General features: G+C 36.6%; 1 protein-coding gene across 2 annotated transcripts in view; it reads right to left on the reverse strand.

Annotated features, from left to right (window-relative positions):
* The window catches only part of LOC137625293 (nucleoside diphosphate kinase homolog 5-like), a 21,868-nt gene extending 8,633 nt beyond the window's left edge, over positions 1-13,235 (reverse strand). The window contains exons 1-4 of one of the 2 annotated variants that reach the window (XM_068356108.1): positions 13,036-13,235; positions 2,926-3,345; positions 1,689-1,815; positions 1,392-1,577 (exon numbers count right to left, since the gene is read on the reverse strand). In XM_068356108.1, coding sequence (XP_068212209.1) covers positions 1,392-1,577; positions 1,689-1,815; positions 2,926-3,042 — 430 coding nt within the window. In that variant the 5' untranslated portion in view covers positions 3,043-3,345; positions 13,036-13,235. Of the gene's footprint in view, positions 1-1,391; positions 1,578-1,688; positions 1,816-2,925; positions 3,346-12,258; positions 12,501-13,035 lie in introns of those variants that run through there. The other variant, XM_068356107.1, reaches the window with a different exon arrangement.

Here is a 13,235-nt window from a genome sequence, read left to right on the forward strand (position 1 = left end):
TAAAGAGAAAAATAAATGAATAATTCGTGTTTTAATGATAAGGAAGTAATTCCATCTGGTTTAGAGAGAGCAAAGTGAGCCTAAGTGCGTACAAACAACTGATAGTGCAGAAGTGGTGAAGTGTAATTAAGCTGTGGAATTCTTCCCATTCTTTTGTTTTTCCAGGTTCCCATAAGCTATCCCTAGAGTTCAGGTTAATATACACATTCTCTTGTCCTCCTAGAGATGTGTGGATTCACTGTTGTAAACACAATATAAGCCTAGTTCAGACTATGGCTTCTGGATAAGTTGTGGTCAATAACAAACCTGAAGAAATGTGTTATCTAATGACATACATATGTGCTATTTATATTTATGTGTAGTACGTATGTAGAAAGATTTATAGCTATCCAATAATTCATAGATTTCCCGAACATGGTTGTTTTGTTTAAACTGCTAGACCAAAATGCTTTTTCTTACGAACCCTCCTAATGATTTGGTGATACCATAGCTCTCATTATGAGCATACCAACTTTCGTGATAAAAGAAATTAAGTAAATCTCCTCTTAAGTAAGCAACAATAGGCCTATTAGAATACAGACTATACAATGTTGAGAAGCAGCTACATAGGTCTACAAAGGGAGACAGAATAACTATTCCTCGTCAGGAGAGGGTGTGAGAAGACCTACAAATTCTACAGTATCAGTTAGAGTCAAGGTGAGCTGTTAAATAACCTGACAGTACTGGAACAAGTAAATGCAGTAATATAGGCCTATATAGACAGCTTTAAGAATTAGCCTATTCATGCCAACACTGTTGAGATGTGTGTTATTAGCACAGCAATATCGCAATCAATTATATTAAACAAATCACGAGATTCATCGTCCTATCAATTTTCTTTTAAATCTGAAAGCCTGTCTATCCACTGCTTTTGGTTTGGTCATAAACCTATAGACTACATTAGACCAAAATTTATTCTAAAAATATTTATCTACTTAATTAGTTCTACATCATGCAGTTTTCTAACAACTACAAAAAAAGCAGGTTATCTAATTAGTATGAATGGGTTAGTGTTGAATAAAAAAATGGAGAAACACTGTACTGTAGAGAAAATGCACATGGCAGTGTTTGATGCACCATATATTTCCCGTTGTGATGAAGCTATAACTTTAAAAGTAACCATTGGTGAAAATCCAGAGTAGAAATTGTTTTTAATAAATAAAAGCAACAGTTAGCATTATCAGTTGAATTAGTAGTAGCAGTTACAGTTGTGGTAGAGGAAGATTTTGAAGCAAAAGACCATATCTGTCCAAAGCGAACAGTCCCAAGTAAACAAAAGCGTCGTCGTGCGCATGCTCAGAACGATTCTTCTTCTGCCATACATTTTCTGTTATTTTAATCCGAATACTCACAGTCAGGGAAGAAGAACTTTATCTCTCGTTGGGCCGAAGCTACGGAATCAGAGCCGTGAGCAGCGTTGTGTGAATCATTGTTTGGGTCACCAAATCTGGCCCGGATGGAATTGGGCGCTTCTTGGCGGGCTTGGGACACCTTCGTGGGACCCAAGGTGCTTCGCCACTGGGTGATGGCGTCGTCTCCTGAGAAAGAAAATGTAATAGATCAGTTGATGGGATTTGCATTGTATTAGGAGGTTGTAAATACAATATTACTGTATCACTGACTAAATAAGACCAAACAACAACACCCACCAGCCAGAATGAATGCCAGGACATCTCCGGAGGACATGTACTGCACCAAGCCCTCGTAGAAGGGCTTTCCTCGGTGCTCAGCATAGAATTCTTCTGCCTCCGGACGGGACAGGCGAGTTCTCCGCCGCTGTAGGAGAGAAATGGCGATTGCTCATTTAGCTTTCGTCGAAAAGGCTTGATACATGAGGCAGATAAAGATAGATGGAACACGTAAGAAAAAAAGTAAACTTCATTGAAGTACGTAAGTAAGAGATTAGAAGAATTTAGGAATATATATAAGCATAAAATCACTCTGAAATTGCCTAACGAAAAAACTAAATCTAATTTGAAAGATTAAAATTAGAAATACACCTTAGGTACGAATACTTGGATATCCTGTTCTCAAAATACATAAACTAAACTAAATATCGTATGCGATAGTGAAAATGTTTACAGCTGCAAGATAAATATGTAATTAATTCATACACACCAACATTTTAATAATCAACAAATAGTGTAATCTTAACTTATAAGTAACCTTACAAAAATGTAAATTGTAATAACCAACCAAATAGTGTATGCTTAACTGATAAGAAACCATACTAAATTGTAAACTGTAATAACCAACCAAATAGTGTATATTTAACTTATAAGAAACCATACTAAATTGTAAACTGCAATAGCCAACCAAATAGTGTATGTTTAACTTATAAGAAACTATAGTAAAATGTAAACTTTAATAGTCAACCAAATACAGTAGTGTAATCTTAATTGATAAGAAACCTTACTAAAGTGTAAAATTTCATAATCAACCAAATAGTGTAATCTTAACTGATAAGAAACCATACTAAAAAGTAAACTGTAATAATCAACCAATTAGTGTAATCTTAACTGATAAGAAACCATACTAATATTTAAACTGTAATAATAAACCAAATAGTGTAATCTTAACTGATAAGAAACCATAGTTGTGTAAAATTTAATAATCAACCAAATAGTGTAATCTTAACTAAAAAGAAAACATACTGAAGTGTAAACTGTAATAATCAACCAAATACTGTAATCTTAACTGATAAGAAAACACACTAAAATGTAAACTGTAATAATCAACCAAAAAGTGTAATCTTAACTGATAAGAAAACATACTAAAATGTAAACTGTAATAATCAACCAATTATTGTAATCTTAACTGGTAAGAAACCATACTAAGATGTGAACTCAAATTGCTAGGGGGGAAAAGACAATCTAGAAACCTCACCTCGACTATTGTAAATCCCTCTTGCTGAATAACCTTTTCGATTTCTGATGCTCTGTCCATGGCATCTGGCTTGATCATGGCCAACGTTCTCTGGATCTTGTCTGTGGCCATTTTCATTGAAGGATTTTGCGGGTGGCACAAAAAGTAAGACTTATCTTCCGGTTCTTGGGAGAAGAAGCACCTGCGAAGCGGCGTTTGTTTACGTTTGTCCGATTATGGCCTTGGTTTCGCGTTCCAATTCACTATGGTTAAGAAATGCTTCTGATCGTCTTGTTGGTCTGTTCTATCTCAATTTTCCCAGCTGGTTTGCTTCACTTAAAGCGATCAATTATTATGTTTGTTTTGGAAAGCAGCGTTCTTGGATTAGATTAGTCAAATTTTCTTGGCTCTGTTTGACCTAGAGTTGAAACAGAAAGAAACCTGTAAAGGAATCAAAGAATGTAAGAAACTCATGTACAAACATTAAAGAAAATACTCGTATTACAGCGCTAATACTACAAATGCTCAAGATAATCATTGATTCAATTAATTCCTTAACCTTATTTCCTATTTTCTTAACCATTTCAATCCCACGCCCATAAAAAAAAAAAAATTACTCAAGTGCTAGACTCACTTATGAGGACTTTTACTCACCACAAAAAATATTCTAGATATGATTTAAATTTCCTTTCCATAGTTATATAATGTTACATATTCAATAAAATTTTACTATGCATAAATAATAAGATAAAAGATACTGGATATCACTGAACGTAAAATAAGTCCAATGGTACTCAAAGGGTTAATGTTTTGTGTACTTATGAGAAAAATTTACTTTATACTGAAGTCTAAAATTTCAATGAATGTATCATTTCCTCTTCTAAGGAATCTTTAAAAATTATTTTTACCCCAGTTTATATTTTTCACAATAAGACATTTCCCCTAAAATTCTAATATCATATAAGTGGAATATTTTGTTTCACAAACTAAATTTCGAATTAGAAGCAAAAATATTTTCAGTTTTATTCAGTTCCAGTGGTGTAGTTAAGGGATCAGAATTTGCATTTAGAAAATGGCCCCGGGCTCCATAAAAGTAATGAGTAAATTCATAATATTACCAAAAACTCGCCAGATTTAGGGGGGAGAGGGGGGCCTTTTTACTAATTCTAGCCCCCCGGCCTCCAAATCTCTAGCTACGCCCCTGCTAAGTCCAGCGCTATCTCTATTGGTTTGAGCGGGACTCGAACCCCAGTCTGGGAGATCACCAGGTAGGGACGTTTCCAATAGACCACCAAAAGGATTTTGGAATTAAAAATTTTGACGACTATCAAATCCCAGCTTACAGTACATACCTGAGGCACACTGTGTGAAATAAATCGAGTGGCGAGATATATAATCTCTTCCCATTCACTGCCATTGCTTTGGTATTTGGAATCACTAGTGATTTGTAATCTATTTTCCCTGTTGGAGCCCTTGAGCTTCTAGCATCCTGCTTTTCCAACTCGGGTTTTAGCTTAGCAAGCAATAATGATAATAATAATGAGATCAAGTTATTCCAACATATTATTATCATTATTATTATTATTAGCTAAGCTACAACCATAGTTGGAAAAGCAGGATGCCATAGGCCCAAGGTCTCCAACAGGAAAAGTAGCCCAGTGAGGAAAGGAAATAAGGAAATAGAGAGAATAGTGTGCCCGAGTGTACCTTCAAGCAAGAGAACTCTAACCCAAAACAGTGGAAGACCGTGGTACAGAGGCTATAACACTACCCATGACTAGAGAACAATGGTTTGATTTTGGAGTGTCCTTCTAGAAGAGCTGCTGACCATAGCTAAAGAGTCTCTCCTAACCCTACCAAGTGGAAAGTAGCCACTGAACAATTACAGTGCAGTACTTATCCCTTTCAGTGAATACGAGTTGTTGATAGATTTCACTGTTGTACATGACTCGACCATCCTTAAGGAGTCTAACCAATACAAGCAACCATCGCCTGGTCCTACATTTGGCAGAAATGGGTTTGGGTGTTCTATCACTTGCTTTTGCTATTCGTAAGTCATATCTTAACCTTAATAAACATATGCCATCTCTGGTGCATAAATATTTATCATATTAATTTACAGATAATAAATGTTTATCTACCATATATACTCTATATTTCTATTACAGGCACTCTGGTTGAGAATATGACTTTAAGGTTTATTTTTGGTATGTTACCCACAATAGTAGTAGTAGTAGTAGTAGTAGTAGTACCCCAATATTAACTAACAGAAGGATATTTTCTTATAAGTACATTCCCAAGGCAATACAATGGTTATTCTACTTCATTTTTATTATTTGGTAACTTTTAGAGCAAGAGTTTTTTTTTCTTTTTTTTTTCTTTTTTTTTTTCTTTTTTTTTTTGTTTAAGTCAGTAACTACGAGCTTTGTTCTTTCAGCCAAAAGGATTTAATGTTCTTATGGTAACAAAAATTACTAATATCAAGTTCAATACTATATTATTATTACTATTATTATTTTTATCATTATTATTTATATCATCATTTTTATTATTATTATTTATATTATCATAATTATTATTACTATTATTATTTTATCAAAAAAGTAATATGAAGAAACAAAACCTTTTAATTAATAAAACAAATAAAATGAGAAAAAGGCAAATAAAAAAAATTTCCATCAATTTACACAATAATCCAATATTTATTTCAACAATAAATGGCACGAAACAAACGAGTAGGTCGCACTAACTCAAATTGACACATTAAAAGAAGCTTACTGTGTCAAAAAAGGAAGATATTTGGTACTAGACACTTGTGAAAACATATTACAGAATATAGATTAATAACGATACTTGTGCCATGAAAATGAGTAGCTCGTACCAAATCATGCCTTAGAACCGAGTAGCTCGCTTCATCTTATGCCGTAGAAAAGAGTAGCTCGCACTAACTCACGGCGTAGAAATAAGTAGCTGGCACTAACTCACGCCATAGAAACGACTAGCTTCTCACACTAACTCACGGCGTAGAAATAAGTAGATAGCACTAACTCGCGGCGTCGAAATAAGTAGCTGGCACTAAATGCCAGCGTAGAAACAAGTAGCTTGCACTAACTCAAGGTGTAGAAACGAGTAGCTCTCCCTAACTCACGGCGTAAAAACAAGTAGCTTGTACTAACTCACACATTAGAAAAGATTAGCTCACACTAACTCACTCTGTAGAAACGAGTAGCTTGCACTAACTCAAGCAGTAAAAACGAGTAGCTCGCACTAACTCACACAGCAGAAAAGAGTAGCTCCCACTAACTAACGCTGTAGAAACGAGTAGCTTGCACTAACTCAAGGTGTAGAAACGAGTAGCTCACCCTAACTCACAGCGTAAAAACAAGTAGCTTATACTAACTCACACATTAGAAAAGATTAGCTCGCACTAACTCACTCTGTAGAAACGAGTAGCTTGCACTAACTCAAGGTGTAGAAACGAGTAGCTCACCCTAACTCACAGCGTAAAAACCAAGTAGCTTATACTAACTCACACATTAGAAAAGATTAGCTCGCACTAACTCACTCTGTAGAAACGAGTAGCTTGCACTAACTCACAGCATAGAAATGAGTAGCTTGCCCTAACTCACGCAGTAAAAATGAGTATCTTGCACTAGCTCAAGCAGTAAAAACAAGTAGCTCGCACTAACTCACACAGCAAAAAAGAGTAGTTCCCACTAACTGACGCTGTAAAAACGAGTAGCTTGCACTAACTCACGCAGTAGATAAGATTAGCTCGCACTAACTCACGACGTAAAAACAAGTAGCTCCCACTATCTCACTCTGTAGAAACGAGTAGCTCCCACTAACTCACCCTGTAGAAACGAGTAGCTTGCGCAAACTCACGGCATAGAAATGAGTAGCTTGCCCTAACTCACGCAGTAGAAACGAATAGCTCGCACTAACTCATGCAGTAGATAAGATTAGCTCGCACTAACTCACGGCGTATAGAAACAAGTAGTTAGCACTAACTCACGGTGTAGAAAGGAGTAGCTCACACTAACTCACAGCGTAGAAACGAGTAGCTTGTACAAACTCACACATTAGAAAAGATTAGCTCGCACTACCTCGCGGTGTAGAAACGAGTAGCTCGCACTAACTCATGCAGCAGAAACGAGTAGCTCGCACTAACTCACCCAGTAGAAACGAGTAGCTCGCACGAACTCACTCAGTAGATAAGATTAGCTCACACTTACTCACGCCGCAGAAAAAAGTAGCTCCCACTATCTCACTCTGTAGAAACGAGTAGCTTGCCTTAACTCACAGCGTAGTAATGAGTAGCTTGCCCTAACTCACGCAGTAGAAACGAGCAGCTTGCCCTAACTCATGCAGCAGAAACGAGTAGCTCGCACTAACTCACCCAGTAGAAACGAGTAGCTCGCACGAACTCACTCAGTAGATAAGATTAGCTCACACTTACTCACGCCGCAGAAAAAAGTAGCTCCCACTATCTCACTCTGTAGAAACGAGTAGCTTGCCTTAACTCACAGCGTAGTAATGAGTAGCTTGCCCTAACTCCCGCAGTAGAAACGAGCAGCTTGCCCTAACTCATGCAGCAGAAACGAGTAGCTCGCACTAACTCACCCAGTAGAAACGAGTAGCTCGCACGAACTCACTCAGTAGATAAGATTAGCTCACACTTACGCCGCAGAAAAAAGTAGCTCCCACTATCTCACTCTGTAGAAACGAGTAGCTTGCCTTAACTCACAGCGTAGTAATGAGTAGCTTGCCCTAACTCACGCAGTAGAAACGAGCAGCTTGCCCTAACTCATGCAGCAGAAACGAGTAGCTCGCACTAACTCACCCAGTAGAAACGAGTAGCTCGCACTAACTCACTCAGTAGATAAGATTAGCTCACACTTACTCACACCGCAGAAAAAAGTAGCTCCCACTATCTCACTCTGTAGAAACGAGTAGCTTGCCTTAACTCACAGCGTAGTAATGAGTAGCTTGCCCTAACTCACAGCGTAGTAATGAGTAGCTTGCCCTAACTCACAGCGCAGTAATGAGTAGCTTCCCCTAACTCAGGCAGTAGAAGTGATTAGCTTGCACTAACTCACGCAGTAAATAAGATTAGCTCACACTTCCTCATGCAGCAGAAAAGATTAGCTCGCACTAATTCACAGCATAGAAATGAATAGATTGCACTAGCTTACGCAGTGGAAAAGATTAGCTCGCACTAACTCACGGCGTAGAAACGAGTAGCTCGCACTAACTCACGGCGTATAGAAACAAGTAGTTAGCACTAACTCACGGTGTAGAAAAGAGTAGCTCAAACTAACTTAGAGGGTAGAAACGAGTAGCTTGCACTAACTCACGGCATAAAGAAACAAGTAGTTCGCACTAACTCACGGTGTAGAAAAGAGTAGCTCAAACTAACTCACGCAGTAGAAACAAGTAGCTTGCACTAACTCACGCATTAGAAAAGATTAGCTCGCACTAACTCATGGCGTAGAAAAGAGTAGCTTGCACTAGCTCATGCAGTAGAAAACATTAGTTCGCACTAACTTACGCTGTAGAAATGAGTAGCTCGTTCTAACTCACACCGTAGAAAAAAAAGTAGCTTGCACTAACTTATGCCGTGTACATGCTTAATACAATATAGGAAGTTTATAGAAAAACTTATTAAAAAGTTCTACAGAAGATGCTCATCTCAATATCCTGACCTAACTTTGAATCAGAGACTTATACAAAGTAAGGCTGGTTCTCCAATTGGGACATTTGATCATGCCTTAATTGCATTAGTAGTGAAGACTGAGCAGCCTGTCCCTAATATGCCATACTCATGTAGGATTAATACAAAATCTCAACCAGACTGGAATGGTTTTTTTGAGTGATCTTCTGAACTTGTATTGGTCACAATTATATAATAGTGTTGAGCCTGTTGTTCTCTTAAACGGGGGTCTAGTCAACATAATTGATAGGCGTATCCCTTCTTGTGTGCTTAAGTACCGGGTGAAAAACAACCCCTGGTTCAATGATGATTGTAGACGTGCCTATTTGGAGAAGCAGGAGGCCTACCATCTTTGAAAAGGCAATGTGACGGGCCGAGAGAAGGTTGTGACTCAAAGACAGGTTGAAAGCAACTGAGTGAGTTTATTATAGAACACTCTCCTTTATATACAAAAGCTCAAAGCAACAAGAAATTTCATGTTAAAAAAACAGACACTGTTACAGAGGAGAAAAACAGACATGTTTATTCTGGTTCTTTTTAGTGCGAGGGAAGAGCGAAGATACAAGCATAATATATACACAAAATGAACTATGTACGATCGTGTGACACACGGTTGGTACAGCAACATATCAGATTTGACTTGGAATAACTATACTCAGCTAAGAGATTTTGCTCAGAGAGTTTATGCTTTAATTGAAAAAGAATACAATTTAACCATAAAAGAAACCCTTTCTGGTACAACCCAGGAGCATAAGTGGTGGACTACCCATAAATCTGCAATCTTTGTTATAGAAGTAACCGTTCCTCCTTTACCTAAAGCAGATGGCTCTGTCACCCACTGTCCAAAGGAAAAGGCAACCATTTTGGCTGATATGTTTTTCCCGAGGCTAAACTAACTAATTTAGTTTTTTGGTCTCGTGAAATTAAAGTTCTCTTGATGGACCTTGGTGCTCAGGGAGCTGTGGACCCAAATGGTATTTTTCTTTTGTTTTTTATATAGACTGGATTTCTTAGTTTCAAAGTATGTTATTTTCCTCAAATTAGTAAGAGACTCCTCTTCTAGCACTTGCCGGATAATTAGTAATGTTTCTCCATTGTGTAAATACATTTGTGGTGCCTTAAGTCTAGTAGACTACCGTCCAATTTCCATAACTCTTATATTATCTAGAGTTTTTTAAACGTCTTTTGGCAAAATGTTCAAATAGGTTTGCTGGAGGTATTCATCTGTTCCCTAGTTTACAATTTGGCTTTCGTAAAGGCCTTGGAGCATGTGATGCCCCTCTTACAATCTCCAATGATATACAGGAATCCCTTGATTGTGGTCAGGAAGTTCGTATGATTGGCCTAGATTTTAGTGCTGCCTTTGACCGTGTTAATCATGAGGCCCTTATTTTCAAACTCAAACAGTTGGGAGTACGTGGGTCTTTTCTTAGCATCATTGTTGAATTTTTAATTAATACGTCGTAACGCGTTGTTCTTGACGGGCACCATAGTGAGTATAGGAATGTAATATTCTAGCCCACGTACTTCTTCCCGGACAGTACCATCCTGTTCGTAATACAAGGTATGCAGTTAATTCTAATAGTCAGGCCTTCTCCATCATAAGTCTCAAAACTACACAGTATTCTATAAGTTTTATCTCAGCTGTGATCAAGAAGTGGAAAGATCTTCCTAAGAAGTGTTTTAATTCTTTCATTCTACCTTGTTTTGAGAATTGTTCTCCTGTCTGGTCTTCAGCTGCTGATTCTCATCTTAATTTGCTGGACAGAAACTTACGGACTATTAAATTTCTTATTCCTGATCTAGATATTAATCTTTGGTACCGTCGTTCAATTAGTTCATTATGCATGTTGCATAAGATTTTTCATAACTCTGACCATCCTTTACATTCAGATCTCCCTGGACAATTCTATCCTGTTCGTAATACTAGGCAGGCAGTTAAATCTAATAGTCAGTCCTTCTGCATTATGAGGCTCAATACTTCGCAATACTCTAGAAGTTTTATTCCAGCTGTGACCAAGTTGTGGAATGATCTTCCTAATCAGGTAGTTGAATCGGTGGAACTTCTAAAGTTCAAACATGCAGCGATTGTTAATTATCTTTTCATGGTTTTTTTTTATATGAAAAAATATACTTCAATCTTGTTAATGTTCTTAAAATATTTTATTTTAATTATTCATTATTTCTCAGGCCGTTTATTTCCTTATTTCTTTTACTCACTGGGCTATTTTTCCTTGTTGAAACCCTTGGGTTTATAGCATCCTACATTCCAACTGTAGGGTTGTAGCTTAGCTAATAATAATAATAATAATAATAATAATAATAATAATAATAATAATAATAATAATAATAATAATAATAATAATAATAATAATAATAATAATAATAAGCTTTAGAAACCAATCTACTATATATTCTAAGGACACGTCTTTAAAATAAACAATTGTCGTTCAAAATTACGTAACATTTTGCCGAGAATATTGTTTTCCGTGAAGCAATATCAATTAGCTATGCAATACTACGAAGTCATTGCACACAATTTTAACCTATTTAACATTGTAAGAATTTATGACACACACACACACACACACACACACACACACACATATATATATATATATATATATATATATATATATATATATATATATATATGTATATATATATATATATATATATATATATATATATATATATATACACACACACATATATATATATATATATATATATATATATATATATATATATATATATATATATATATTATATATATATATACATATATATATATATATATATATATATATATATATATATATATATATATATATATATATATATATATATATTACAGACGTCTACATTCAAGTAGCCTACAGTTTAAAGTCTATCGTTCTGCCAACTAAAAATATAAGAATATTAAAAAAGGCAATCACTATTGAGAGAGAGAGAGAGAGAGAGAGAGAGAGAGAGAGAGAGAGAGAGAGAGAGAGAGAGAGAGAGAGAGAGACCTAATTATCAGCTCTTAAGGCTAACAAATGATAATCAAGAAACGGGAAATCTAATAAGGTAAAACAGGGTAAGATACTTCACAATTCCAGGTACGTTATCTCTTTCATGATAAATTTAAGTGTCCACTGCATGTTACTCGAACGTGATGTATAATAACACCTACACAAACCTGTATGTGACAAATGTGAAGGACATTTCTAAACATGCGTGTTAGTGTGTCAACATGTGCTTCCAGATTCACATGTGGGATAGATCTGATAAGTGCACGAAAAAAATCATCTTCCTTTTTTACACGAGGAACTCGACAGATCCAAAAGCATTTCGTCACCCATGCTTTCAAGAACAACGGTTCTTATTATAGCGAATATTTCGAAAACGAGTCGAATTAGAGGTATATAAATCATCGTAAAATGTCGATCAACTTGTCCAGCTTCTTATATATAACCGAGCATTGCTTGAAAGTGCGTAGTCTCTGATTCTAAAGACCATTTGCACTTTTTTTTTCTTTTATAACGAACGGGTATTTTGTTTTTCATCGCTCAAGACATGGAAAATCGAACGTGCAGAACGAAAGGTTCGTAACGGCACAATGTCGCTAATCTAAAAGCAGCTGAGAATCAACATACCTAAAAAAGGAATGATTGGATTGATGAATGTTGAGAAGGGATGGCACACACCCACTTTGTCCGCCCGGACCACTACTACCCCGTAAGACTTGGCCAGGCGACGATCATGGCAGTTGCCACCGCTCGCCAGTCCCTCGTCGTGAACAATTATATATCGATCTTGAGTCGGTCCGGCCTCTTTGCCTTGCAATTCTCCGTCGTGGGTCGATATATTGATAATGGTGTAAAACTAACCTTATCGTATAAGTCGTTCATACGAGGATATACCGCTGGATGAAGCCTTATCATTTTCCATTGCTTGCTTACTATAATTATCGTGACAGGCAACTGCATCTATCTCTGAGAACCGAATTTTTAGATTCGTTACCGATAAATAGAATTAAATGCAGCTTTAATGAGTTTTTCGTGTCTTATGAGTGTTTATTTCATGAAATGAATAAATTGTCGTATGAAAATGAGATTGTTTTAATAGGTTTACAGTGTAAATATAGCACAAAAATACCCAAAATAGTGTGGCAGAAAAGATGGATAAATTCTGAAAACGAACGCAGACTAGTAAAATAATTTCGTACACGGAAGCCTTCGCATGCAGCAACAAAATTCTTCGCTCCGGGATTATTTTCCTTTTTAATAATATTGCACATTTTTTGGTCATTGTTACCTAACTGTAGGACATCACACAGTCAATGCCACGTTCTTCTTCATCCCGCCAGACGAAGGAATGTCGGCCCTAACAAACCGCAAAGCTAAAGAAATAAATTAATAAAGGCTAATTACCACTACTTTCAGCCATTCGATATTGCAAAATCCGATCGAATTTCGGAAGCCTTGACGATGGTGTGGTCCTGGTGTGGTCCTTCGGGAGGGGGATGCAACGGAAAAGTCTGCTTTTTCGAAGTATCCTTAAGAACGAGTTTAGCCTAAACAGGGACGCAGCCAAACCACTTCTTCCCAGCAGTAAACATCTTGTGTTTGAT

Source organism: Palaemon carinicauda, chromosome 32 (genome assembly GCF_036898095.1).
Source record: "Palaemon carinicauda isolate YSFRI2023 chromosome 32, ASM3689809v2, whole genome shotgun sequence".
In the NCBI taxonomy this organism is placed as follows: Eukaryota; Metazoa; Arthropoda; class Malacostraca; order Decapoda; family Palaemonidae; genus Palaemon; species Palaemon carinicauda.